The sequence below is a fragment of the Meriones unguiculatus genome, chromosome 3, assembly GCF_030254825.1.
Source record: "Meriones unguiculatus strain TT.TT164.6M chromosome 3, Bangor_MerUng_6.1, whole genome shotgun sequence".
NCBI lineage: Eukaryota > Metazoa > Chordata > Mammalia > Rodentia > Muridae > Meriones > Meriones unguiculatus.
This window is the reverse complement of record NC_083351.1, coordinates 126,439,247-126,463,631: the sequence shown is the minus strand read 5'-3', so window position 1 is coordinate 126,463,631 and position 24,385 is coordinate 126,439,247. Positions and strand designations below refer to the sequence as shown.

Sequence of the window (24,385 nt, the reverse complement as noted above, 5' to 3'; positions counted from 1 at the left end):
TAAAACAATTCAAAGAATCAATGAAACCAAGAGCTGGTTCTTTGAGAAAATCAACAAGATCGACAAACCCTTAGCCAGGCTAACTAAAAGGCAGAGAGACACCACCCAAATCAACAAAATCAGAAATGAAAAGGGGGATATAACTACAGACACTGAGGAAATCCAAACAATCATTAGGACTTACTTCAAAAGTCTATTTGCCACAAAATTTGAAAATCTAAATGAAATGGACAATGTTCTTGATCGATTTGACTTACCAAAGCTGAACCAGGACCAGGTAAATCAACTAAATAGACCTATATCCCCCAAAGAAATAGAAGCGGTCATCAAAAGTCTCCCATCCAAAAAAAGCCCAGGACCAGATGGCTTCAGCGCAGAATTCTACCAGACCTTCAAAGAAGAGCTAACACCAATTCTCTTCAAACTATTCCACAAAATAGAAACAGAAGGAATATTACCAAATTCATTCTATGAAGCCACAGTCACCTTGGTACCTAAACCTCACAAAGACTCAACAAAGAAAGAGAATTTCCGGCCAATCTCCCTTATGAACATTGATGCAAAAATACTTAATAAAATACTTGCAAACCGAATCCAAGAACACATCAAAGATATTATCCACTATGACCAAGTAGGCTTCATCCCAGGTATGCAGGGGTGGTTCAATATACGGAAATCCATCAATGTGATCCACCATATTAACAAACTGAAAGAAAAAAACCACATGATAATCTCCCTAGATGCTGAAAAAGCCTTTGACAAAATCCAACATCCATTCATGTTCAAAGTATTGGAGAGATCAGGGATACAAGGCACATATCTAAACATAGTAAAGGCGATATACAGCAAGCCTATAGCCAACATCAAACTGAATGGAGAGAAACTTAAAGCAATCCCACTGAAATCAGGGACAAGACAAGGCTGCCCACTCTCTCCATATCTCTTCAACATAGTGTTGGAAGTCCTTGCTAGAGCAATAAGACAGTTGAAGGAGATCAAGGGGATACAAATTGGAAAGGAAGAAGTCAAATTATCACTATTTGCAGATGATATGATAGTATACGTGAGTGACCCCAAAAACTCTACCAGGGAACTCCTACAGCTGATAAACACCTTCAGCAAAGTGGCAGGATACAAAATTAACTCAAAAAAATCAGTAGCCCTCCTGTATACAAAAGACAAAAGGGCTGAGAAAGAAATTAAGGAAACAACACCCTTCACAATAGCCACAAATGACATAAGGTACCTCGGAGTAACCCTAACCAAGGAAGTCAAAGACTTGTATGAAAAAAATTTCAAATCTCTGAAGAAAGAATTAGAAGAAGATATGAGAAGATGGAAAGATCTCCCATGCTCATGGCTTGGCAGGATTAACATAGTAAAAATGGCCATCTTACCAAAAGCAATCTACAGATTCAATGCAATTCCCATCAAATTACCAACACAATTCTTTACAGACCTGGAAAGGAAAATTCTCAACTTCATATGGAATAACAAGAAACCCAGAATTGCTAAAACAATCCTCTACAATAAAAGATCTTCTGGAGGTATCTCCATCCCTGATCTTAAGTTGTACTATAGAGCAACAGTTTTAAAAACTGCATGGTACTGGCATAGAAACAGAATGGTGGATCAATGGAACCGAACAGAGGACCCAGAAATAAACCCACACACTTATGGACACCTGATCTTTGACAAAGACGCCAAAACCATACAATGGAAAAAAGATAGCATCTTCAACAAATGGTGCTGGTCTAACTGGATGTCTACATGTAGAAAAATGAAAATAGATCCATACTTGTCACCCTGCACAAAACTGAAGTCCAAGTGGATCAAAGACCTCAACATAAAACCAGACACATTAAATCAGCTTGAAAAAAAAGTGGGAAATACCCTAGAACTCATTGGTACAGGGGGAAACTTCCTGAACAGAACACCAACAGCACAGGCTCTAAGAGCAACAACCAATAAATGGGACCTCATGAAACTGAAAAGCTTCTGTAAAGCAAAGGACACCGTCATCAAAACAAAGTGACCACCTACAGATTGGGAAAGAATCTTCACCAACCCTTTATCTGACAGAGGACTCATATCCAGTATATATAAAGAACTAAAGAAGCTGAAAAGCAGCAAACCAAGTAATCCACTTAAAAAATGGGGAACAGAGCTAAACAGAGAATTCTCTGTAGAGGAATACCGAATGGCAGAGAAGCACTTAAAGAAATGCTCAACCTCATTAGCCATTAGGGAAATGCAAATCAAAACAACCCTGAGATTTCACCTTACACCCATGAGAATGGCCAAGATCAAAAACTCAAGTGACAACACATGCTGGAGAGGTTGCGGAGAAAGGGGAACCCTTCTCCACTGCTGGTGGGAATGTAAACTTGTACAACCACTCTGGAAATCAATCTGGCGCTTTCTCAGACAACTAGGAATAGCGCTTCCTCAAGATCCAGCCATACCACTACTGGGCATATATCCAAAAGAGGCTCAAGTACACAAAAAGGACATTTGCTCAACCATGTTTGTAGCAGCTTTATTTGTAATAGCCAGAAGCTGGAAACAACCCAGATGCCCCTCAATTGAAGAATGGATGCAGAAATTGTGGTACATCTACACAATGGAATATTACTCAGCAATGAAAAATAAGGAAATCATGAAATTTGCAGGTAAATGGTGGGATCTGGAAAGGATCATCCTGAGTGAGTTGTCTCAGAAGCAAAAAGACACACATGGTATATACTCACTCATATAGACATACAACATAGGACAAACCCACTAAAACCTGTGCATCTAAAGAAACTAAGCAAGAGAGAGGACCCTAACTAAAACGTCCAATCCCCATCCAGAAAGGCAAAGAGGATGGACATCAGAAGAAGAAGAAAACAGGAAACAACCTAGGAACCTACCACAGAGGGCCTCTGAAAGCCTCTGCCCTTCAGACTATCAAAGTAGATGCTGAGCCTGATAGGCAACTGTTGGGCAGAGTGAACGGAATTTTAGGTAAGAACTGGGAAATAGTAAGAGCTGGAGAGGACAGGGTCTCCACAAGGAGAGCAACAGAACAAGAAAATTTGAACATAGGAAACTTCCCAGAGACTCATACTCCAACCAAGGACTATTCATGGAGATAACCTAGAACCCCTGCACAGATGTAGCCCAGGGCAGTTCAGAGTCCAATTGAGTTACATAGTAATGTGAAGAGGGACTGCCTCTGACATACTCTGATTGGCCTGCTCTTTGATCACCTCCCTCTGGGGGGGGGGGAGCAGCCTTACCAGGCCACAGTAGAGGACAATACAGCCACTTTTGATGAGAACTGATAGACTAAGATCAGAAAGGAGAGGAGAACCTCCCCTATTAGTGGACTTGGGGAGTGGCATGCAAGCAGAGGGAGGAGGGAGGGTGGGATTGGGATGGGAGGAGGGAGGGGCTTATGGGGGGATGCAGAATGAATAAAGTGTAATTGATGAAAAATTTAAGAAAAAAGGGAAAAAATAATTTAAGAACCTTAAATGACTTTCAAAATTGGAGGAAAACATGGAGTTAGTCAATTGGCATGGAGCACGTCTCGCCCCTGGGGGCAATGGTCTCCTGAACCTACTCAGACCTCGGACACCACCACTGCTAGTTCTAGAACTGACGCAGGATGTTCCAACGAGGGGTTAAGGCTTCTCATAATATTTCCTATAAGCCCACACCTGTTTGTCTATATCCCCCATTTTTATTCATTATTAGCCAGATAGAGCCAAGTAATTGTGGTAATGATACTTGCTTTTTTGCCCAATGCTGGAATGCTAGTAAAGTTAGGTATGCCCTGGTTACTCGCATGCCTCACTGGGTGCCTATGCCCATTGATGCCCCTCACGCTATGACTCTCTTCAGACAGAAAAGGGATCTTGGAACTACAGCCACCATTGATACTACCATCTCATTGACAGCTGTTGGAGCTACCACCAGGGCATTAGCCATGAGTCATACTGGGCAGACTGCTCAGACCCTGAATAATCATTTAGCCAATGTAGCTCATGCCTTAGTTGTACATAAAAGAATTAATGCTCAACTACAAGGAAGCTTGATGGTGTTCAATCAGAGGATTGACCTCTTGCAGGAGCAAATTGATACCCTATGGCAAATTGCTCAACCTGGCTGTCAATGAAAGTATGCTGGACTTTGTGTCACTAGCATACAACATGAGAATTTTTCCTTTGCTGCAAATCTGTCTAAACAATTGTCGAGCTATATTTTAGGTAATTGGACTGGAGAATTCGATACTACGATGGAGCAGCTGAGAGTGGCCATTGTCACAGTAAATTCTACCGGAGTGGACGCAGGACTAGCCACAGGATTATCAACATGGATTGCTGCAGCCATGAATCATCTGAAGGAATGGGCGGGCATGGGAGTGTTAGCAGGCCTTCTGGTGTTGGTCTCCTTGGTTTGCCTGTGGTATATATGCAAGATTAGAGTCTCACAACAGTGTGATGCAGCCATGATCATTCAGGCCTTTACAGCCATTGAAGCAGGACATTCTCCCCAAGCATGGTTGGATACCATAAAAAGCTAAAATGATACGCTCAGGATGCGAGGCTAAGCACTGCACTCAGGGTCAGCCGCTTTGGACCCAGAGAAGAGCATGTCTGATTGCATGCGGGTTGATGCCCCAGGTCCCGCCTCTGAGAAAAAGGTATTGGACGGGTCTGATGCTCTTTGGGTGGATGACACCTAAATGAACATCTGTACAAAGTCCCAATTTATTTCTAATATCAGAGATCAGACCTCTACTCTTGCCTGATGCGTCTAAAACAAAAAGGGGGAACTGTAGAGAGCTGCAGAATGCTATGCCTTAAAGATGGAGCTGGTTTCCGCCTTCCACCTTCCCGATGGTGAGTGCTCTCTGTCAAGAACAACTCCACATTTGGCTAAGGCCGAGGATCTGGCTTGCTTCCATGTATGTGGACCTATCTGCATTGCCCCCGTGGCACGCCTGGGTTGGCTACCCAGAGGCTATTTAAGCTGTGGGCTGGCTTTCCCCGGGGTCCGAGGATTGTTCAATGTTCCTGAATAAACTGCATTGAAAAAAAAAAAAATAAATCAAAATGTAAAAAAAAAAAAAAAAAAAAAAAAAAAAAAAAATTGTAGCTTTGAAGGCATAGATACTTTTCAAATAATTTTCTTAGACATTTAAAAAAAAAAGAATTAGGATTAAAAGAATGAAAGATGTTCATAAGGAAAGAAAGACACATTCAAGAATGTGGGTGTGGGCCTCTCTAGGGAAAGCCATCGCAAAGCTTTCTCCCCTGCATCCTCTCTCCAGGGGATATTTCCTCCCACCTTTCTGGCTGGCAGAGTTTGAGATGGAAGTACAGTCCCTACTTTGTCCCTTCCTTTTTTCTTCCTCTAACTCTGATGCCAAATGCATTTTAGAAAGACATATCTCTTCACGTTTTCCCCCATAGAATCCACAACCACAGAGCTGGTAACATGCCGGTCTGAGCTACTGCACATTGCCAGGCTCTCACCATCCCCAGCAGAGCAGAGCCTCCGGTCAGGTCGGAAACCCAGCCAGAGGGAAGGCTGGGGAAGAAGGCTACCCACCACCATCCAGGGCCTGTTGGAGAGAAGTCAGTAGCGCTTCTAATGTCAACTCTAAAATATGCTGTAAATTTTCAAGTCCCCCTGAGGCTGACTCCCAGAGCCAGACATCCCCAGGGTCAGGGAGAAAGGTGAGAAGAAGGTTCTAGATCATAATAGGTCAGGGTACTACCTCTTTGACCTGGGGTCTGGAACAGGATTCTGAATAGCATTTATGTGTGCAGGAGAGTAAAGGAATAATTACTGAAAGTTCCTGATCTATGCAAAGCAATGAAACTTAACCTTGAGAGAAACAGAGGATTTGGGAAAACTCACAGCGTTCGTCTGTAGTCCTGACTTTGGTGAATGTTTCATTGGGTCCGTGGCCAGCGCTGTTATACTGAGTGACCAGAAACTCATAGAGGGATTCTGGCTGAAGGTTTTCCACAGTCAATGTCTTTTTCTCCGGGTCGTTGATGTCATATATACAGAGCACTGAATCACCTGTGTTTGAAAAACAATGTTGTCATCAAAATCAATATTCAGAGTGTTGCAGGGGCCCGTGTGTGGCCAGTTAGTAGGGGGCTTGCCTAGCATGCAGAGGCCATTGGTTCAATTCCCAGCAGGACACAGAGTGGACATGACGACACATGCCTGTAGTCCCAGTGGGAAGAACAGAAGTTCAAGATCATCTTCAACTACAGAGTGAGTGCAAGCCAGCCTGGGATGCATGGAACCCTGACTTATTAAAAAGAAAGAAAAAAGTACAGCAGAGACCTTGGGAGAGCCAGGCAGAGCTACCCCAGCTGTCTCAGAACCATCAACATTCTTAAACCAACTTCAGATCAGATTATAATTTCACTCATTTTCAACATGTGCCCACAATAAGCAAAGTATCCACTCAGCAGAGAATGGCAAGAGCATGGGGAGAGAGTTCTGCCAGGCGTAATAAGCACACACAGGGCAAGTAAAATAAGCTGGTGCCCAGAGACGTGGCTTACAGACAGACTCCTTACTCATAGTGTGTGCAAGGCCCTGGGTCTGGTCCTCAGCGCCACAGACAGGTAAGTAAACCAAAATTAAAACCAAAAACATTGATGGAGTTTCTTTTTTCTTTTTTCTTTTTTTTTTAAGGAGGGGCTGGAGAAACAAGCAGGTTTTCTGAAGGGAAGGATTTCCTTAGGGGCTAATTGATGGTCAGGTCTGTGTTACTCTTGAAGTGAATTAAAATACCTCTCCCTCCATTCACACCCCTTTTTGTTTAGCCCACTGATTCTAAAACAACATGGGAAGAGCATCAGCCTGGTCTCCAGCCTACCCCTGGCACATAGGAGCCTTTTCTGTGCCTTTTTTCTAACTTTGGGGACAGACTCAGCAGCAGTTTCATTGTTTTCCAGATGGTGAGATCTTGCAAGTCTCAGTAGATACCCAAGAGTAAGCATCACCTGGAAGAAGATGCCGTTCCCAATTTTGGTGGCACTGCAGCTCCTTGGATTTCAAATACACAGTGTATCCCTTTATAAAACCAGGCTGGGAGTCACTGGAATAATTTTGCCAGCTCAGAATGAAGGAGTTTGAAGTCAAGTTTATAATTTTCACATTCGGATTCTCCAAAGGAGCTAGGAAAGGAAAGTGGACAAGAACAAGTCACAATCTGGGAATGGTCTCAGAACATGTATGCACACTAAACACAGAGCACAGGCATCTCTGGACACTAAGAGCTTGAGTCAAGTTAAGGAATCTTATCTCTTTCCCTGGGTAATATCCTCCGAGACACAGGCACGAGTTCCGGGAAGGAGCTGAACAATGCTCTCGTGCAAACCTTCCACATGAAGAATTAAATACCCAGAGAGCATAAATAATCTGCAGAAAAGTCACGGGGGGAGGGGGGAAAAGTAAAAAATAAAAGTCATATCTTAGACTTGATTCTGGCCTTGGCACCTCAACAGTATTTTCTGAACCATAGAAACTACAGGCATGAAGAGGAAGGGACAGAAGAGGCAAGCTGTGCTCAAAGACATGAGATGGGTTTTAAAGAATGGAATTCCCAGGACAGACAATGCACCACGGAATGACAGGTCTCCTGTCACTTCCCCGTGTCTCTCTCTCTCTCTCTCTCTCTCTCTCTCTCTCTCTCTCTCACACACACACACACACACACACACACACACACACGTGCACATTTATACACAGTGTCAGCACACAGAGACACAAATGGCAAGCCTCCTCCTTTCCTCTCTGCCTGCCATGAATACTGGATCAGGTCCCCAAAGTAAAAGCTTTAGAATCTGATTGGTGGGACAACCAGGAGCCCACTTAAGCGTTCAGTGGGAAGAGCAAACATCCCATTCTGGTAGTGGGAAGGGGTAAAGTTTACAGGGGGCAATTTCACAACAATTCTTAAGGGAGAGAGAGAGAAGCTTATTTCAGAAGGTGAGGCCCTTTGACTCAAGGACTCTTCTTCCCAGATTCAATCAGAAAAACCTCATCGCAGACATGAAGGGATAGCTCACTTGGTAAAGTGCTTGCTTTTAGGCATGACAACCCGAGTCTGATTTTCAGAACAAATACAGAAAGCTGAGAGTGGTGGTGTTTGCTTGAAACACAGTGTGTGAGAAAGGGGAGACAGTGATTTCTGGGGCTTGCTGCTAATCATCCTAGCCCACCTGGTGAGCTCCGGGCCAATGCAAGACAGTCTCAAAAAGCATGGTATATGGCACCTGAAGAACAATAGTGACATTCTCTGGGCTCCACGTGCACCTGCACACACACACACACACACACACACACACACACACACACACACACACACACACGTGTGTTTATGGATACAGATAAAGACTTTGCTAAAAATGAAAGCAATTCAGACTGGGCACAAGAGAGTGGACAGCAAAAGAGAGATTTACAAGTTGGAGCTACAAGATACTTGAAGATAAATTTTACAGTTTCTAAGTAAAAGTCCTAGCTTTCATTCTAAATTATCCAAGAATAGGTGATTTGGCATGTGCAGAGAGGGGGTACCTTTCAATCACAGAAGTAGCACTGTGGTCAAATAATACTTAGTGGCATTAATCAAGAAAGAGGTTAACAAACTGTAGAGTATGAGCCCATTTTTATTTAAAGGTGTGTACCAGTAGAGAGAAATGTGTATCCGTGTACAATAAAATTAATTAGATATTGCTCTTTGGGTATAAAAATTAGCAATGATTTCATTCTTTTTCATGAAGCATTTTATAAATCTCCTTTAAATGAAGATATTTCATTTATATGATTTTAAAAAACTTAATGCAAATTCTAAAATAAATGGGACCAGAAAATTAAGTTCAGGAATGGGATCTTCTTAAACACAAAGCCATGGGTATTTGGCTGGCCCAGAACCAGTCTTCATGAGGCAAGCCAAATGCCTTCCACTTACCCAGTTCCTGGGTGTATCCTGTTTGTCGCTCTATCAACTGAGCATTCTGTTGCATAGATAGTTCAAAAACTCTGAAGTCGTAACGGACCCCTGGTTCAAAAGTGTCTGGAGAAGAGAATTCAGAGGGTTTTAACAAGACGGAGAATATCATCTGAGTCAAAGGGGACAGATAGTGAGCGAGCACTCACTAGTAGTTTCTTTCTCAAGATCTTTCCATTTTGTCCCTCTACGACTTTCTTCCTTCCTTTAGGTCTCAGAACCCTCCCTGTTGCAAACACAGTGCTGTCTCAAAAGCCTGCTGTATGCATACAGGCTACCGTGTGCTCTGAGTCAGGATCTCAACCTGCTCTCATCTCTGTGCATAAACAGGGAGCAGAGTCAGGGCAGACTCATTCTACTCCAACGCCACTTTTGACATCAACCATCCTTAAGTATTTGCCCTTGGTGCTCCCATTAAAACCCGGGGTCAAGAAAGCCTGGCTTCCTTCCCTTTCTTCCTCTTTCACCTGCAGCCCTACAACCTGTGTGCAAGCCTCACAGGTCCCTGACTCTTGCAGGGGCCTCCACCACTACTCCTGGATATAGACGGTTACCGCTTCAGTCCATCAGCCCCAGAGACGGTCACCTATGCCTCCTGCGTAAGCCACTCTCTTGAGTTCCTTTGACTTCCCTAAAACAGCAGGCACCTCCAAGTTGTAGATTTGGTGTCGGAGGGGAGAGTTCATGCCTGCAACTTTGGTGAAACTGAATACTGATTTTCTTGTTTCCATCGACTCTATACCCTAAACTCCCCAAGTATGCACTGTCGTCTGTATCTGTAAGGCTTTCTGCAAACAGTTCCAATGCCCTTCTCATTCAGAGGGAAAAAAAAAAATTATTAAAATCTGTACTATGGGCCTACATTTACATACTCTGCTGTCGTAGATTTTGAGCCCGGAGGTCAAAAATTCATTCTCAGGAAACCTGATTTCCAAGCAACCAAGCTGGAATTGTCACTTCGAAATTGTTAGCCTAGATCAAAGGATCTGCAGGTCAGAACTGACGTCTAAGCTGATGTTTCTGCAAGGGCGGTAAGCAAGGAGGAGTGCTGCGAGCTCTCACCGGACGTGATGACGGTGCTGGTGGTATTAGGGCCTAGCTTCTTCCACTGAAGATTACAGTACTGGCCCCGAGAATGTTCACACCAGTCCACAACATAGCCCAAAGCGTCTCCGGATATCGGCTCCCAAGAAATACGGAATCCATCCTTTGTACCGTGAATTCTTTTTTCCCAGACCTTTTCTGTGCAGAAACAAATAGGAAAATATTTCTGATTCACATTGTGGTATTTCTTTTACGATTTCCAAAGAAAATAGAACCAGTACTTGCACCACCTGTCTATACTTTTGGTTTAAAATGTCTCTCAATGACATCTGTGCCTAAAGCCTTAGTGCCTAGTTTGTGGCACTAAGTGGTGAAACTTGTCAGATGCTGATACCAGAAGACAAAAATTAGACTACTAGGCATATTTAAAATAAGACATTGGGGCCCTGGCTCTGTCCTCTCTTTGCTTCCCAAGCACCATGAGGTGAGTGGCTTTTGCTTTATCACAAAAGGATCCCATTCATCTTCCCACAGCCCCCAAGCACCAGGCCAACTGACCACGCTATAGTCTCTACAACTGTGACCCAGAACACACTTTATCTCCAAGTTGTTTCCCTCAGGTGCTTTGACAAAGCAGCGGCAAGCTGACCAACACAGTACCGCACAGGGAAGGACTTCTAGCTGCGGCAGAGGATGGAGGGCAGGGCGTACCTCACTGGCTTTATTCTTCAAATCACGTTCTGTAGCTCCAAAGAAGCCGCTTGCTAAGCGTGGGGACCCTGTTTGGAATGTCGATTGTACATGGTTCATTTGTAATGGTTCCTTTTCAAAAGTGGATCCAGCTGGCTTAGTTGCAGCTACAAATGAACCTGGCTGACAGTTTGCTAAGGACATGCCCTCGCCACCACCAGACAAGCTATAATCATAGAGCAGCAAATTACTAACAGCCAAGCTTGCCTGCTAGGCCATCCACCTGATCCTCTTAGCTGTTTTTCTTGCCCCATCAATGGCCTTTCTGGGTTCACAACCAGTTTTGTAGAGTCATGACATAAACCTTCTTGTTCCCACTACTCTGAGTGTGCAGCCTGCTTCTTGAAAAGTGAGGGTCCACATTTCTCAAATTTATGAGTAAATGAACGGGGAATGCCATTTAGGGGTGAAACAGATTCATTTCCTTGGTGGAGGAAGAAGAGGAAGCCATGTGTCTAAGCCAGCTGGGAACTAGCCCAATGAAGAAACAATCTCAAGGACTTTCACAGTGTGCTTACAGCTGTACACCCTAATGGTTGCTTCTGATGTAGAACAATTTCATGACCCAGAAAGATGAACAGCACCTTACTTTCATGCCAATAGTAACTAGTAATTAAAACTGTCAGGTGAGGCAGGAGGCTCAGAGTAATGTGAACTGCAGGTTTTAGTGCAATTTTGTGGAAATGGGTAAAATTCTTCAGTCTCAAGATCAAAGTGTGGCTCTACCTACACCAGAGCAATAGTAGTACAGATTTCACATGGAACAGTTCTTAAAAAAACAAACCCAAAAACCTTCTAATATGGCTCACTTAGCCTAAACTTAAACTGAATTGGAATGGAACCATACAATCTTTCCTAGCCCCATGAGCAGATCCTGGCACGTTTAACTGCAAGACCCAAAGGATGGCATTGTTGCACAGTACATTAATGATCTCAACATGTCAACTCCTTTTTGCCTCTTGTCCACATGAGCACTGTCTCATAGCAGGTGACGGGGACTTAGCATGCCCGGATTGTCTATGGCTCAGTCAAGAAGGCCATTAAAGTAACTCTTGGATTTAGATGTACAATCACTTCCACTTAGCTCACTCTTTAGTTGGCTGAAGGATTGGTACATAATCATCTGTTGTTACTCTACAAACTTGGACAAATTACAAAGTCTCCTGAAAGAGTATATCAGCTCTCCTTACGATGTCCATGGGCTCTTTTGCCCCTACCCCTGTTCTCACTCAACATGGTCTCACTGCGTAGCAGAGGCTGGCCTCAAACTCATGATCCTCCTGTCTCAATCTCCCGAGTGTTGTGGATAGAGACATTCCCCATCAGCATGGCCGTTCCGTAAACTCTCTATAGGCGTCAGTGGTGGGCAAATACTGGTTACAGCACTGTAAATGCAGTCCATACTGCAAAAGCTAAAATCTCTAGGACACCACTGTCATGACTCTCAGGGATTGCTGGGGGACTGCATACTGGATTTTAGAGCAAATGAACTTTAGATGATCCTTAAGTGTGCTGAAGATTCCAGGACAGATGGTGCTGGGTTGCTGTGAAGGCATTGTCACACGGCAACCTGCTGATACACCCAGCTCTGGAGGAGTGCCTAACAGCACATGGTTCCTTCAAGTTATGGTTTTATTTGTCTGTCACTACTTGGAAATATCATCAACGTTTTTCTCAAGAGTGGAAGCCAAATTTGCTGATGCTGACTCACCATGTCCGGAATCATTGGAGATGACCATCACTGACTCAGGTGATGCACCCGCGCTGTTGTTGGCTGTGATGTTAATCTTGTAAGGACTCGGATCAAGGTTCAGTTTTATGTTAGTGGATGGTGCTCGGATAGAGTAGTGTTCTGGCTTAGCTGGTTTGTCTTGATTTTCTACAACTATATTATAGAATTTGATTTTGCCATTGGCCTGTGAATTTGATAGTGGCTGAAAAAAAAATGATAATCCTTTCAAAATGGGCTTTACTCTGAGATTACTTTTTCATTTCTGTCCACTCCACATACATATAAGACCGTATCCACTCATATACGCACATCCCTGTATGCACACACATGTGCACACACACATACTAGCACATTCACCCATACACACATATAAACATATTAAGATACACATGTCTGTCTGTGTGTGTGCATGTGCACACATAGATGCACATATGTTTAGAATCAGGCCTTTCAGTCTAACTAAAGAAATCAGAAAAAAAATCATTCAGAGATTCTAGTAAAGATTTATGCCCCAGGTGTGGCGGCACATGCCTGGAATCCCAGCACTCAGGAGGCAGAGGCAGGCAGATCTCTGTGAGTTCAAGGCTAGCCTGGTCAACAAAGCAAGTCCAGGACAACCAAGGCTACACAGAGAAAACTTGTCTCAAAACAAAACAAATGTACAGTTTATCCAGAAAGAACGATCTGAGTCAAAAGTCAAGAGGAATACAGACTCTTAGCTCTGGAGGAAGTAAGAGCAGAAGGCAGCTGAGAGAAAATAAAGGAACCAGCACCCACAGGCCCTTTCTAGAAGAGCCTTAGTCCTGGCCTCTTTTTACCTAGTCTTGGCTCACCCTGACTTCTGCCATCTAGCCCACACTCTCTCTTGTGGAAGATGCTCATGATTATGGAGAAGACCTTGCCCTCACGGTCCCAGCTTAGCACTCATCCAGGCTTCATGAGGTCTGCCTTTCCTGGGACAGCTGTGTCTTGCTCTGTGTACCCCTAGATCTCAGAGCAAGCAGCAGCTGTCCCATCAGGGTGTGGATGGAACTCAGACATAGGCTGAGCAGAGACAGATATGTGTATGCAGAGCCTGGAGGACTGTGCCAAACTTGAGGGGAGAAGAAAAGCTGGTGAGGCTGTGACCACTTGCCAATCATCTCCTATCACCAGGTTTTGGTATGAGACATTGAGGCATCTCAGCGCTCTAAATACAAAGCTGGCTTGCAGGTTGCCGCACAGTGTATCAGGTCGTGTAGAAGGATAATGCTGGTCTTCTATTATAATTTTATAGCATGATTTGAAACCTCTGCATTTACGTATTCCTTGTTTAGAAGTAGGGTCTGTGCCTCTAGATGTAGCTCCCTGTATTCAGCCTTGCGAAAGTTATGGTAGGCCTGAGTGGAACATACAGAAAAGGTTCTAGCAATCAAAATCATCCTCACCCATCAGTTGGGCTCAAGGAAATTGTAGAACAAGCACTAGGACATGGCTATGGAATGGGTCCTTCTACCTGATAACCAGCCGGGAGAGACTGACACCAAGGTTTCTCCTGGCTGGGGAGGGCACTGCTCTTCAGAAGCAGCAAGTCACACCTTCTGAGGCTACACTCCTTACCTTCCAGAAGAGGGCCACAGCATTTGTTCCATTCTCTGGCCACACTTGTCTCCACACATCAAGAGGTTGTGAGGGGGCTGAAATTAACCAAAGAAAGGTTCGTGGGTCACATTTGTGTGCAAAGCAGGCCATAATTCCCATGTTCTTCTGAGCCAGTGGTTCTCAACCATCCCAATGCTGAGACCCTTAAATACAGTTTCTCATGTTGTGGTGACCCCCAGCCATAAAAATATTCCTGTGTGTTCAACTCAGGCCTACTATAACATTTTTCAAGGCTCAAGACACGAAACTACATCTAGAGTTACATATTATAGTTTTAAATCATGGATAGGTAAATACAAAAGTTTCAAATCTATTAGCTTATAATATAAGATCAACATTATGCTATTTATAACTGTAATTTTGCTGCTGTTATGAATCATAATGTAAATGCCTGATATGCAGGATAGCTGATATGCTACTCTCTGGGGGTTGTGGCCCCAGGTTGAGAACTGCTTTTCTAAGCCATGAGGATTACCTATCCTCCTCAGGGCCTGCCAGCCAGCCCTCTCACTTTCTGTGACTTCTATCCATGGGTCCACAGCCACACTGTTCACAAAGCACTCATAGTTTGGGCTTTAAGTATTTTCACTGTCTATATTCATTGTATATGAATACCGAGCTACATTAAGAACATTTCCACATAAGTTTACAGAAGGTGCTTTAATGACAAGGATTAACAATATGAAACTCAACACCTACAAGTCCGCCCTAGAGCCTCTGGATGCCACACTAACTCCAGAATTGTCTGTGTAAACATAAAAATGTGCTATGTAAGCATAAAATTATGTTGCCAGATGGAAGATACGTTTCCTACAGGAATCAGCTTCCTGGAAGTCACTGGCAAGAACCCTAACATGGCCACCTAAGCCAAAAAGACGTATTCTGAAAGTCCCACGCTTACTCGGTTGCAAGATTGGATTGATGAGCTTTTTTGCTGTTTCTCTATGATTCTTGAAACAGCACAGTTAACTATTCAAGGAAACACATTTCTTTTTTTTTTTAATTTTATTTTTCTCATTAGTTACATTTTGTTAATTCGGTATCCCAGCTGTATCCTTCATTCCCTCCCCAATCCCACCCTCCCTCCCTCATCTCCTCCCTGCGCCTTTCCAAATCCACTGATTGGGGAGGACCTCCTCCCCTTTCATATGACTCCATTTTGTCAGGTATTTTCAGGACTGGCTGCAAAGTCCTCCTCTGTGGCCTAACAGTACTGCTCCTCCCTTGGGAGGTGGGGAGGTCAAAGAGCCAGTCATTGAGTTCCTGTTAGAAATAGTCCTTGTTCCCCTTACTATGGGAAACCAATTGATTACTGAGCTATCACGGGTCACATCCGAGCAGAGGTTCTAGGTTTTATCCTCTCATGGTCTTTGGTTGAGTGTCCATCTCTGAAAAGACCCTGTGCCCAGATATGTTTGGTCCTTGTGGAGCTCCTATCCTTTCCACATCAAACTCTCCTTCTGTACTCTGCCGAAGGTCTGGTTATGAGTCTTAGTATCTACTTTGGAACACTGCTAGGTAGAGTCTTTCAGATGCTTTCTGCGGTAGACTCCTGTCATACGTTCAATGCATATCCCATTTGTCTTTCTAAATGAGGATTGATCATCATACCCCATGTCCGCTTTCTTGATTATCTTCTTTAGGTGTATAGATTTCATTATGTTTATCCTATCTTTTAGGTCTATAGAAGTGAGTATATTCTATATTTGTCTTTCTCCTTCTGGGATACTTCACTCAGAATGATCTTTTCTAGATCCCACCATTTGCCTGCAAATTTCATGATTTCCTCTTTTTTGATTGCTGAGTAGTATTCCATTGTGTAAAAATACCACAATTTCTGTACCCATTCCTTCATTGATGGACATCTGGGTTGTTTCCAGGTTCTGGCTATTACAAATAAAGCTGTTACAAACATGGTTGAGCAAATGTCCTTATTGTGTACTTGAGCAAATTTTGGGTATATGCCTAGCAGTGGTATAGCTGGGTCTTGAGGAAGCACTATTCCTAATTGTCTGAGAAAGCGCCAGATTGACTTCCAAAGTGGTTGTACCAGTTTACATTCCCACCAGCAATGGAGGAGGGTTTCCCTTTCTCCACAACCTCTCCAGCATGTGTTGTCACTTGAGTTTTTCATCTTGGCCATTCTGATGGGTGTAAGGTGAAATATCAGGGTTGTTTTGATTTGCATTTCCCTAATGGCTAATGACACTGAGCATTTCTTTAAGTGTTTCTCTGCCATTGTATATTCCTCTACAGAGAATTCTCTGTTTAGCTCTGTTCCCCATTTTTTAATTGGATTACTTGGTTTGTTGCTTTTCAGCTTCTTTAGTTCTTTATATATACTGGATATTAGCCCTCTGTCAGATAAAGGGTTGGTGAAGATTCTTTCCCAATCTGTAGGCAGTCGTTTTGTTTTGATGACGCGGTGTCCTTTGCTTTACAGAAGCTCTTCAGTTTCATGAGGTCCCATTTATTGATTGTTGCTCTTAGAGCCTGTGCTGTTGGAGTTCTGTTCAGGAAGTTGTCTCCTGTGTCAATGAGTTCTAGGCTGTTCCCCACTTTTTCTTCTAACAGATTTAGCATATCTGGTTTTATGCTGAGGTCTTTGATCCACTTAGACTTTAGTTTTGTGCAGGGTGATAAATGTGGATCTATTTTCATTTTTCTGCATGTAGACATCCAATTAGACCAGCACCATCTGTTGAAGATGCTATCTTTTTTCCATTGAATGGTTTTGGCTTCTTTGTCAAAAATCGAGTATTCATAAGTACATGGGTTTATTTCTGGGTCTTCTATTCGGTTCCATTGATCCTCCTTTCTATTTCTATGCCAATACCATGCAGTTTTTATTACTATTGCTCTGTAGTACAGCTTGAGATAGAGGATGGAGATACCTCCAGATGATCTGTTGTTGTACAGGGTTGTTTTGGAGATTTTGGGTTTTTTGTTTCTCCATATGAAGCTGAGAATCTTTTTTTCAAGGTCTGAAAAGAATTGAGTTGGTATTTTGATGGGAATTGCGTTGAATCTGTAGATTGCTTTTGCCCGGATGGCCATTTTCACAATGTTAATCCTACCAATCCATGAGCATGGGAGATCTTTCCATCTTCTGAGATCTTCTTCAATTTCTTTCTTCAGAGACTTGAAGTTTTTCTCAAACAGGTCTTTTACTTGTTTGGTTAATGTCATCCCAAGGTACTTTATGTTATTAGTGCCTATTGTGAAGGGTGTTGAGCAAACACATTTCTAATAGATTACTAAAAGCTTTAGTAAATAAGAGTAGAAGGAAAATAAAATTTTAGGAGAGGTAATAAATCAGATTCAGCATCAGGAATTGCTTGTGGAAAAACCAAACATTGTAGGTAGTAAAGGGACAAGAGTTTTAGGGCTTTCTAAAGAAAATGTTTAATTAGGATCTCTTAGGATAAACACTCTGGATATTCCCACTGCAGTAAAACTACTACAAAACCATTACCAAACACAGGTGTTTATGATGAGGCAAAAAGAAGATAGGCAAACATAGGAGGTCAGAGAGTTTTATATTATACTATGAGTTTTACGGACAGGCTTTCTCAAGCATCTTATCTCTAAGAAAAGATTGTAAATCCTTAGCAAGACAACCAGGAGGAATTCCCCTCAATGCTTATCTCTGGGGGGGGGGGGGGGGTTGTAAATCTTTAGCCGACTTAGCTCAACAGCCCCTGGCCCTCTAATCACTAAATTAGCAGCAATAATGCTAGTTCTATGTTTGCTCTGCTTAAGAGGCTTTTAGGCCAAGATTTTTGAAGACACTGCCTTTTACCAGATCGCCTTCAGTTAAAATATAAACTTTGTAAATGTTCCGGGAAATATGTCAACTTCAGGTGCTTCTTTATGCAATCACTATATAAGTGTTGGCTTGACTTCAGTAAAGTGCAGCTGATCCAAACCAACATTACTTGGTGTGGTCTCTGTCATTTTGCCTATCTGTGCCTAACCTGATATCTGAACGCCTGATTTTCCCGTGGGTGCGGAACTCCGACTGGGCCGGTCCGTGGCATCTGGAAGCCACTAAGTGACTTTTATTTATCAGGACAATTCTACCAGAAGTTAGGGAAGGTTTCCATTTTTATTTTTCTAGACAGCAACCTATTGCCACGTGCAAGGCTAAGGTAGAGACACAACACATTAACCTTGGCCCTTGGGGCAATAAGCTCAGGGGCCTTTCAGGGCTTTCCTTCACCTGACCCCTCACTGGAGTCACAACCTGGAAAGACTTCTTTATCCCCTATGCTCCCTGTCATCTATCTCCTATGGGCATACAGTGGACCTGAGGCATGCTCCCCAAGTCATGGCCCCATGTTCTGCTTCCAAGAGTTCACTGTATGGTGGAAGACGGAATCACTGCAGCCAGGGTTTGGCTCATCTGATTTCCAAACCTAGCTTCAAGATCTGGGCCTGGGTCTTAGGGCAAGCTCCAGACACACTTTCTAGAGAGTTAAAAGGAAAATAAAAGCCCAGAAACAACCTGTTTAAATGTTCCAGTCTTTCCTCTCTGACCTTAATGCAGAAATTTACGGAAACTGAGAATTGATTTGCATCGTATTTGTGCTCACTCCATTGATATATGGAGGAATCACTCTCTGTGTCTGTCTCCTGTCTGTCTATCTATCTATCTATCTATCTATCTATCTATCTATCTATCTATCATCTCTATACTTAATCACCTGTATTGTACACTCTCTGTATTTTTTCAGTACTAGGAATTGAACCCAGATCCTTGAACCTCCAGCCAGCTGAACTAGTCTATTAACCCAAGACCACTCTGGGTACCTACCTTTAAAACTATTTGGGAGTAGATTTAGTGCATATAAAATAGTAGGTAAAATTTATAGGATGGTAATTAGGTGCCATGCCCATTTCAACCATTTTACATAGTTACTCATTTGCTCTCTTACAGTACAGCCATTCTTATTTACTCCATTTTCTCAATAAGGGAAATAAGGTTCAGAGAGACTAAGCTAATTGTTCAAAACATGCAGAAGACAAAATAAAGCCACTGCACTCATGATTGACAATTTCTCAGCCCTGACCTATTCAGGAAATTGATGGTCACTTTCAGGCTCACGTTGCTGGCCTAAGTTCAATGAAATGCTCATAAGCAAGCTTCTGTGATGCAAAAATGAAAGTATCAATGTGATTTCTTTTAAACTTCTAAAATGTATTTTTCATGGTTGACTTTTACTTTTAAAAAAATGGATGGAAGTACTACTAAAACAGGTGTGTAGTGTTTAATTTGCAATTTGTTTTGCTTGATACCTATATGATACTGTGTGTCATAGAACCAAAATTTCCATCGTATTTTTATGGTCATATTTTGATGTGAATGGGAGAACAGCATAGAGAAAATGCGGGTTTCCTCAGCTACAGGTGAGGTGAGTCTGCTGAGAGCGCAGCTGGCATTCTTTTTCCAGGTCGTGGAGACTCACAGGTGTGGCTTCATTCTACAGTGAGGTCCTGAGGGCACAACTCAGACTCAAACTCAAAGTCTCTACAGTCAGCCTGTGAATGTGCAGAAATCCAGTCTCAGCTGAGCCGGGCGTAAAACTACAGCTACTCTCGTCGGACTTCAGCTTTTTCGAAGAAGGTCTTCTTCAAAATATTGTCTATTTGTAACATGAACATGTTACATCAACTGTTATAAATTTAACAAGATAAACCTGCTTCACCCTTTTATGTTCCATCCTTTTCTTTTTCTTTCTTTCTTTCTTTCTTTCTTTCTTTCTTTCTTTCTTTCCTTCTTTCTTTTGAGAGGACAGTGATGTGATTTGCAACATTTTTATGAAATATTGCAAATATTTCATGGGCCATGAGGAGGCACAGCACACAAAAATCTATCCTTGTGTTAGAAAACAGTGACCAGCTGCAATCAATAAGCAGCTCATTCATTTCTTTCAGTTCCTGACACTTCACACAAATCTTCACACAAATCTTCTGCCTTTAAAACATGAGAGCAGATTTTAACTTGCTAAACAAAGCTTGGGAAATAAGGACAGCATCAGATCCCACCTCAAATCTTGAGCTGGTCTATAAATCATTACTAAAAAAAAAAAAAAAAAAAGGTTGTTTGTACAGTTTGTAGTGCTATATGTTTAAATACACTAGGCTTCTACTATGCTGTCATTTAACTCCATGCATACTATTTTACGTTGTTAAAATCCACTTAAACACTGGAGTCCCCAGCACTTGGAAGGAGATAAGAGGACAGTGGAGATTAGATTCACTGTTAGTAGATTCAACTCATTTCCTTTTAAAAATTTGTATTTGGTTACTTCTTTGTGTGTGCTTGTGTTTGTGTTTATGTGTATGGGTCCTAGTGTCTTGCTGCCCGTATGGACAGAGGAAAACATGATGAGGCTGCTTCTTTTTTCCCACCTTGTGGTTTCAGGGACCAAACTCAGGTATGAAATGGGAGGAAAGTGAGGTTAGGCTTGGTGGCATCCACATTTACCCACTGAGTCATCTTCTCCCACCCTCACCTCATACAAAGCAGGCATACATCTTCTTATATTTGCTGTATTATAATCCAAAGATAGTCTTCTCCTTTGCTGTTTTCTCCTTACACAACACTTTAGTCATAACATTGATAAAATGTGCACAGATATAAAGCAAGCTGACAGCATTAAAATTAGTTATTTAATAATTCAACAGCTGAGGTGAATACCACTACAGCTTTTCTTGGGAAGTCTGCACATCCTACAAAATGACCATATTTTTTGGTGGGTGTGAGCTAGGAAGCATCCACAGGGTGAAAGTGGGAAGCTGACCCCTAGCATGGCCATCTCATTTAGAGGCTGAATACTTGCCTTTGTTTTTCTCCTTTTTTAAAACGGTATTTCTAGGATGCCACAAAAGCTCACCTGTCTACACGCAGACAGCAAGAAGGGACGAAAAACTGCACATACAGCCTTTCCTTTGACAGTAACAAAGCTAGGGCCTGAGTCCTCATGATATCAAGGCTGCAATGACACAACAGAGGGAGAGTGAGGGGGAGGATGCAGAGCCTCACTGCAGCCCTGGTGCTCTGGGGCCAGGCTGCTGGCGGGGACTCCCAGTGCGGACACTTGCTGGGCCTCTCTGCCTTAGTGGTCTCCTCTACGGTAGGAGAATAGGAACAGTTGCTGCGTATGTGATAAAAAGTTCAAGGTGTCACGATCAGAGATGAGCTGCTCCTGCTTTATCACGTATCCGCTGTTCATTGGCAGTACAAGCTCAGCAAGTTCCTTCAACCCTTGCCTACAGGTTGCCTCATCTAGGAAATGGATGGCAGCCATGACTTCTTATCTTGAAATGGAAAGGGTTGAGAGCTGGGCCGGGCCAGCTCATCTCCTGACACCCATCTAAGTCCTGGGGCATAGTTCTCATGCACACTCAGGCCTGAAGAAACCTTAAGTACCAAAGACAATTGGAGAGGGCCCCAGAGTACCAGCACCAAAAGCATCACTTACTAATAAGGATGACTGTCCCAGAAACCATGGCATTCCCAGGGACAGCCTGGCGCTGTGTGGTATCAGGCCAGTACTTTCCAAGGCACTAACATCCTTTTGTCCCCAGTCCTGAGTGATCCACACCCAAATCCAAAGCAAACGCAGCAATCGTAAAGAGATGACTTGAGGACACATACACTGGAAGGAACAGCATTGCCAAATGCCTCGCTCATTAGGCATTTTCATCCAGCCTTAAAGTATGACACACGTTGTTTTAACAGTTTCCTCTCAGCATTTGACACAAATGAAAGCTCTGAGACTTAGACCTGTGAGTTCAACGGCAGGGAGCCACACATACCAGCCTCAGGTGTGCTGAACGTTTCCTGAGCCCAGTCACTCCATTTCCAGAAGCGGTTGGCGCCTGCACAGCGAACACGAGCCTTGTACTCCGTGGCCGGCTCCAGATCACTCAAGAGCTGGTTTGCGCTCATGTGGACGGAAACATTGTGCTCCTGAGTTAAGAAAGTGAAGGAAAAACAAAGACTAGAGCTGCCTTTGTGTTGCAAAGTCAAATCACAGCATGCAATCTCTAATTTGGATTAAGACCAGATCTTCTTCAAGGGGAAAGTTTTTCCCTGTCTTTTTTTTCATGCTAAATGTTTAAATCAATTTCAGAGGCCCCTTTCAACAGATCATCTATGAACCAATGTTGGAATAAAGGCCTGATTGGTTGGTTTTTCTTATTGTTGGGTTCTTTCTGTTTGGGGGTAAGGTCTTACAATGCAGCCCTGCCTGGCTTGGAACTTACTGTGTGCATAAGGCTGGCCTTCAACTTGTAATAATCCTCCTGATTCTGCCTCTCAAATTACAGGTGTGCACACCAGTGTGGTCTGAAGCAAGGCAATTTTTGTTTGCCTTTTGGTTGTTTTTGCAGATAGAGCCTCACTGTGTAGCTAAAGGCAACTTTAAACTTGGGATGTCTTGAGTTAGCCTCCTAGCTGGTAGAATTATAGGTGTGTGCCTCCTGAATGGTAGGATTACAGGTATGTGCCATCTAAACTGAAAAAAATAAAATCTTATCTCTGCTACCTTTCTGTTTAGGTAAATCAAGGATTTTTAAATAGTAAACAAAGAAAGCTCTTACATATATCACTTCTCCTTCATGTCGGAGTTCAACCTGACACAAAAGTGTGTATTTGTCTCCATAGGGCTGAACTTTCCAAGTCATGTTGGCTTTTGTAGCACTTATAGTTTTAATGGTAACATCTTGGGGAGCTTTTGGATGAACTGTCAATAAAAGAAAAAGAAACAAAAGAGAACTCAAGCATAACCAAAACAGAGTTCAGTAAATAAGCAGTTCATTTCATCACTTATTTGTTCACCATTGCTTTTTGCTTATGTTTAAAAAAAATGCAAACATCCCTGGGCTTGCTGTCAACATGTATTATGTCAAGTATACAATCTTTTTCACTCACTAATTGCTTTATATGTTAATACTATATTAATTATATAAATATAAAACTATATTAATCACTGAAATAAAATACAAAAAGCAACTACACACAGACTCTTAAAATTAAATATAATCAGTCAGGTAGTACAGGAGAGTCAAAACTTCAAGACCGCAGCCTGTAGAGAAAGGTTACAATATGGTCTAAGTGTAACTAAAGTAACGTTAACAACGTCAAGAAATAACTCCAAACAAGTTAAATGCAAAACATTCCAGAATTATGTCACCAGTTGCCAAGGGAAAAAGATCATTAACAAATGTCAGCCTCCAAATGACCCATATGATAGAACTGCTACATGAGAGTTTGAGAAAAGTCGGTGAGCCAAAGCCAAACCGTTCAAAAAACTGAAACTAGCAACAGGAAAAAAGAAAGGGGAACAATGCAGAGGTAGGTTTCAGGAAGAAGAGGTATGACTGAGGATGAAGAGGTATGACTGAGGAAGAAGAGGTATGACTGAGGATGAAGAGGAATGACTGAGGATGAAGAGGAATGACTGAGGATGGGAGGGGCCTGAAGAGATACCTAACACCAAGGATGTTTGAAAAGCCACATAAGGGTGGGGATGGGAGGGGAGGAGGGAGGGGCTTATGGGGGGATAGAAAGTGACTAAACTGTAATTAATAAAAATAAAAAAAGATAAAAAAAAGAAAAGCCACATAGAAAACAACTAGTCATAAGCACTGTATATGGATTTTTTTTTTTCATTTTAAAGTTCAGTTGGAGTTACCCTATGCTCATCCCAGGTGCCATACATTGGCAAACAAACAAAAACAAAAACAAAAACCCAGCAGATTCCCACAAGTTGTTGATCAGAGATGTCCTAGAGCATCTTAAAATAGTGCTGGCTCCCACCAGTGCTCTTGGTTGCCCTGTAGACCTTTATGGTAAGACCATATCACTGAAGATGCAACACACATTAGTGACAGGACATGGGGCAATCAAGTCAGTCGTCACAGCAGAAAGCTTCCTGCTGCTAGATAGCTTTCTGGGAGGTGCCATGCTGACTGCTGTGTGTGTGTGTGGGGGGGTGTGAGTCAATGAACACCTTACCACCAGTGATCCCAGTGGACAGTAATAAAGCCCAGTGCAGTGAGATGTTTGCAGATGTGACAGTGGTAACATCATAGTGGTCACCAAAAACTTTATGCTTGGATTTATGGCCCACCAGAGAGGAAAACACATGCTTGGGACCACCAGTCTGGCAAGAATC

At 42.7% G+C, this 24,385-nt stretch overlaps 1 protein-coding gene across 7 annotated transcripts in view; it reads right to left on the bottom strand.

Annotated features, from left to right (window-relative positions):
* The window catches only part of Osmr (oncostatin M receptor), a 73,432-nt gene that overhangs the window by 10,683 nt on the left and 38,364 nt on the right, over window positions 1-24,385 (bottom strand). For all 7 annotated transcript variants that reach the window (XM_060380511.1, XM_060380507.1, XM_060380505.1 and 4 more), the window contains 8 exons: window positions 22,809-22,951; window positions 22,023-22,176; window positions 14,157-14,233; window positions 12,537-12,759; window positions 10,094-10,273; window positions 8,993-9,097; window positions 7,023-7,196; window positions 5,914-6,081 (listed from right to left, as the gene is read on the bottom strand). In XM_060380511.1, coding sequence (XP_060236494.1) covers window positions 5,914-6,081; window positions 7,023-7,196; window positions 8,993-9,097; window positions 10,094-10,273; window positions 12,537-12,759; window positions 14,157-14,233; window positions 22,023-22,176; window positions 22,809-22,951 — 1,224 coding nt within the window. The remainder of the gene's footprint in view (window positions 1-5,913; window positions 6,082-7,022; window positions 7,197-8,992; window positions 9,098-10,093; window positions 10,274-12,536; window positions 12,760-14,156; window positions 14,234-22,022; window positions 22,177-22,808; window positions 22,952-24,385) is intronic.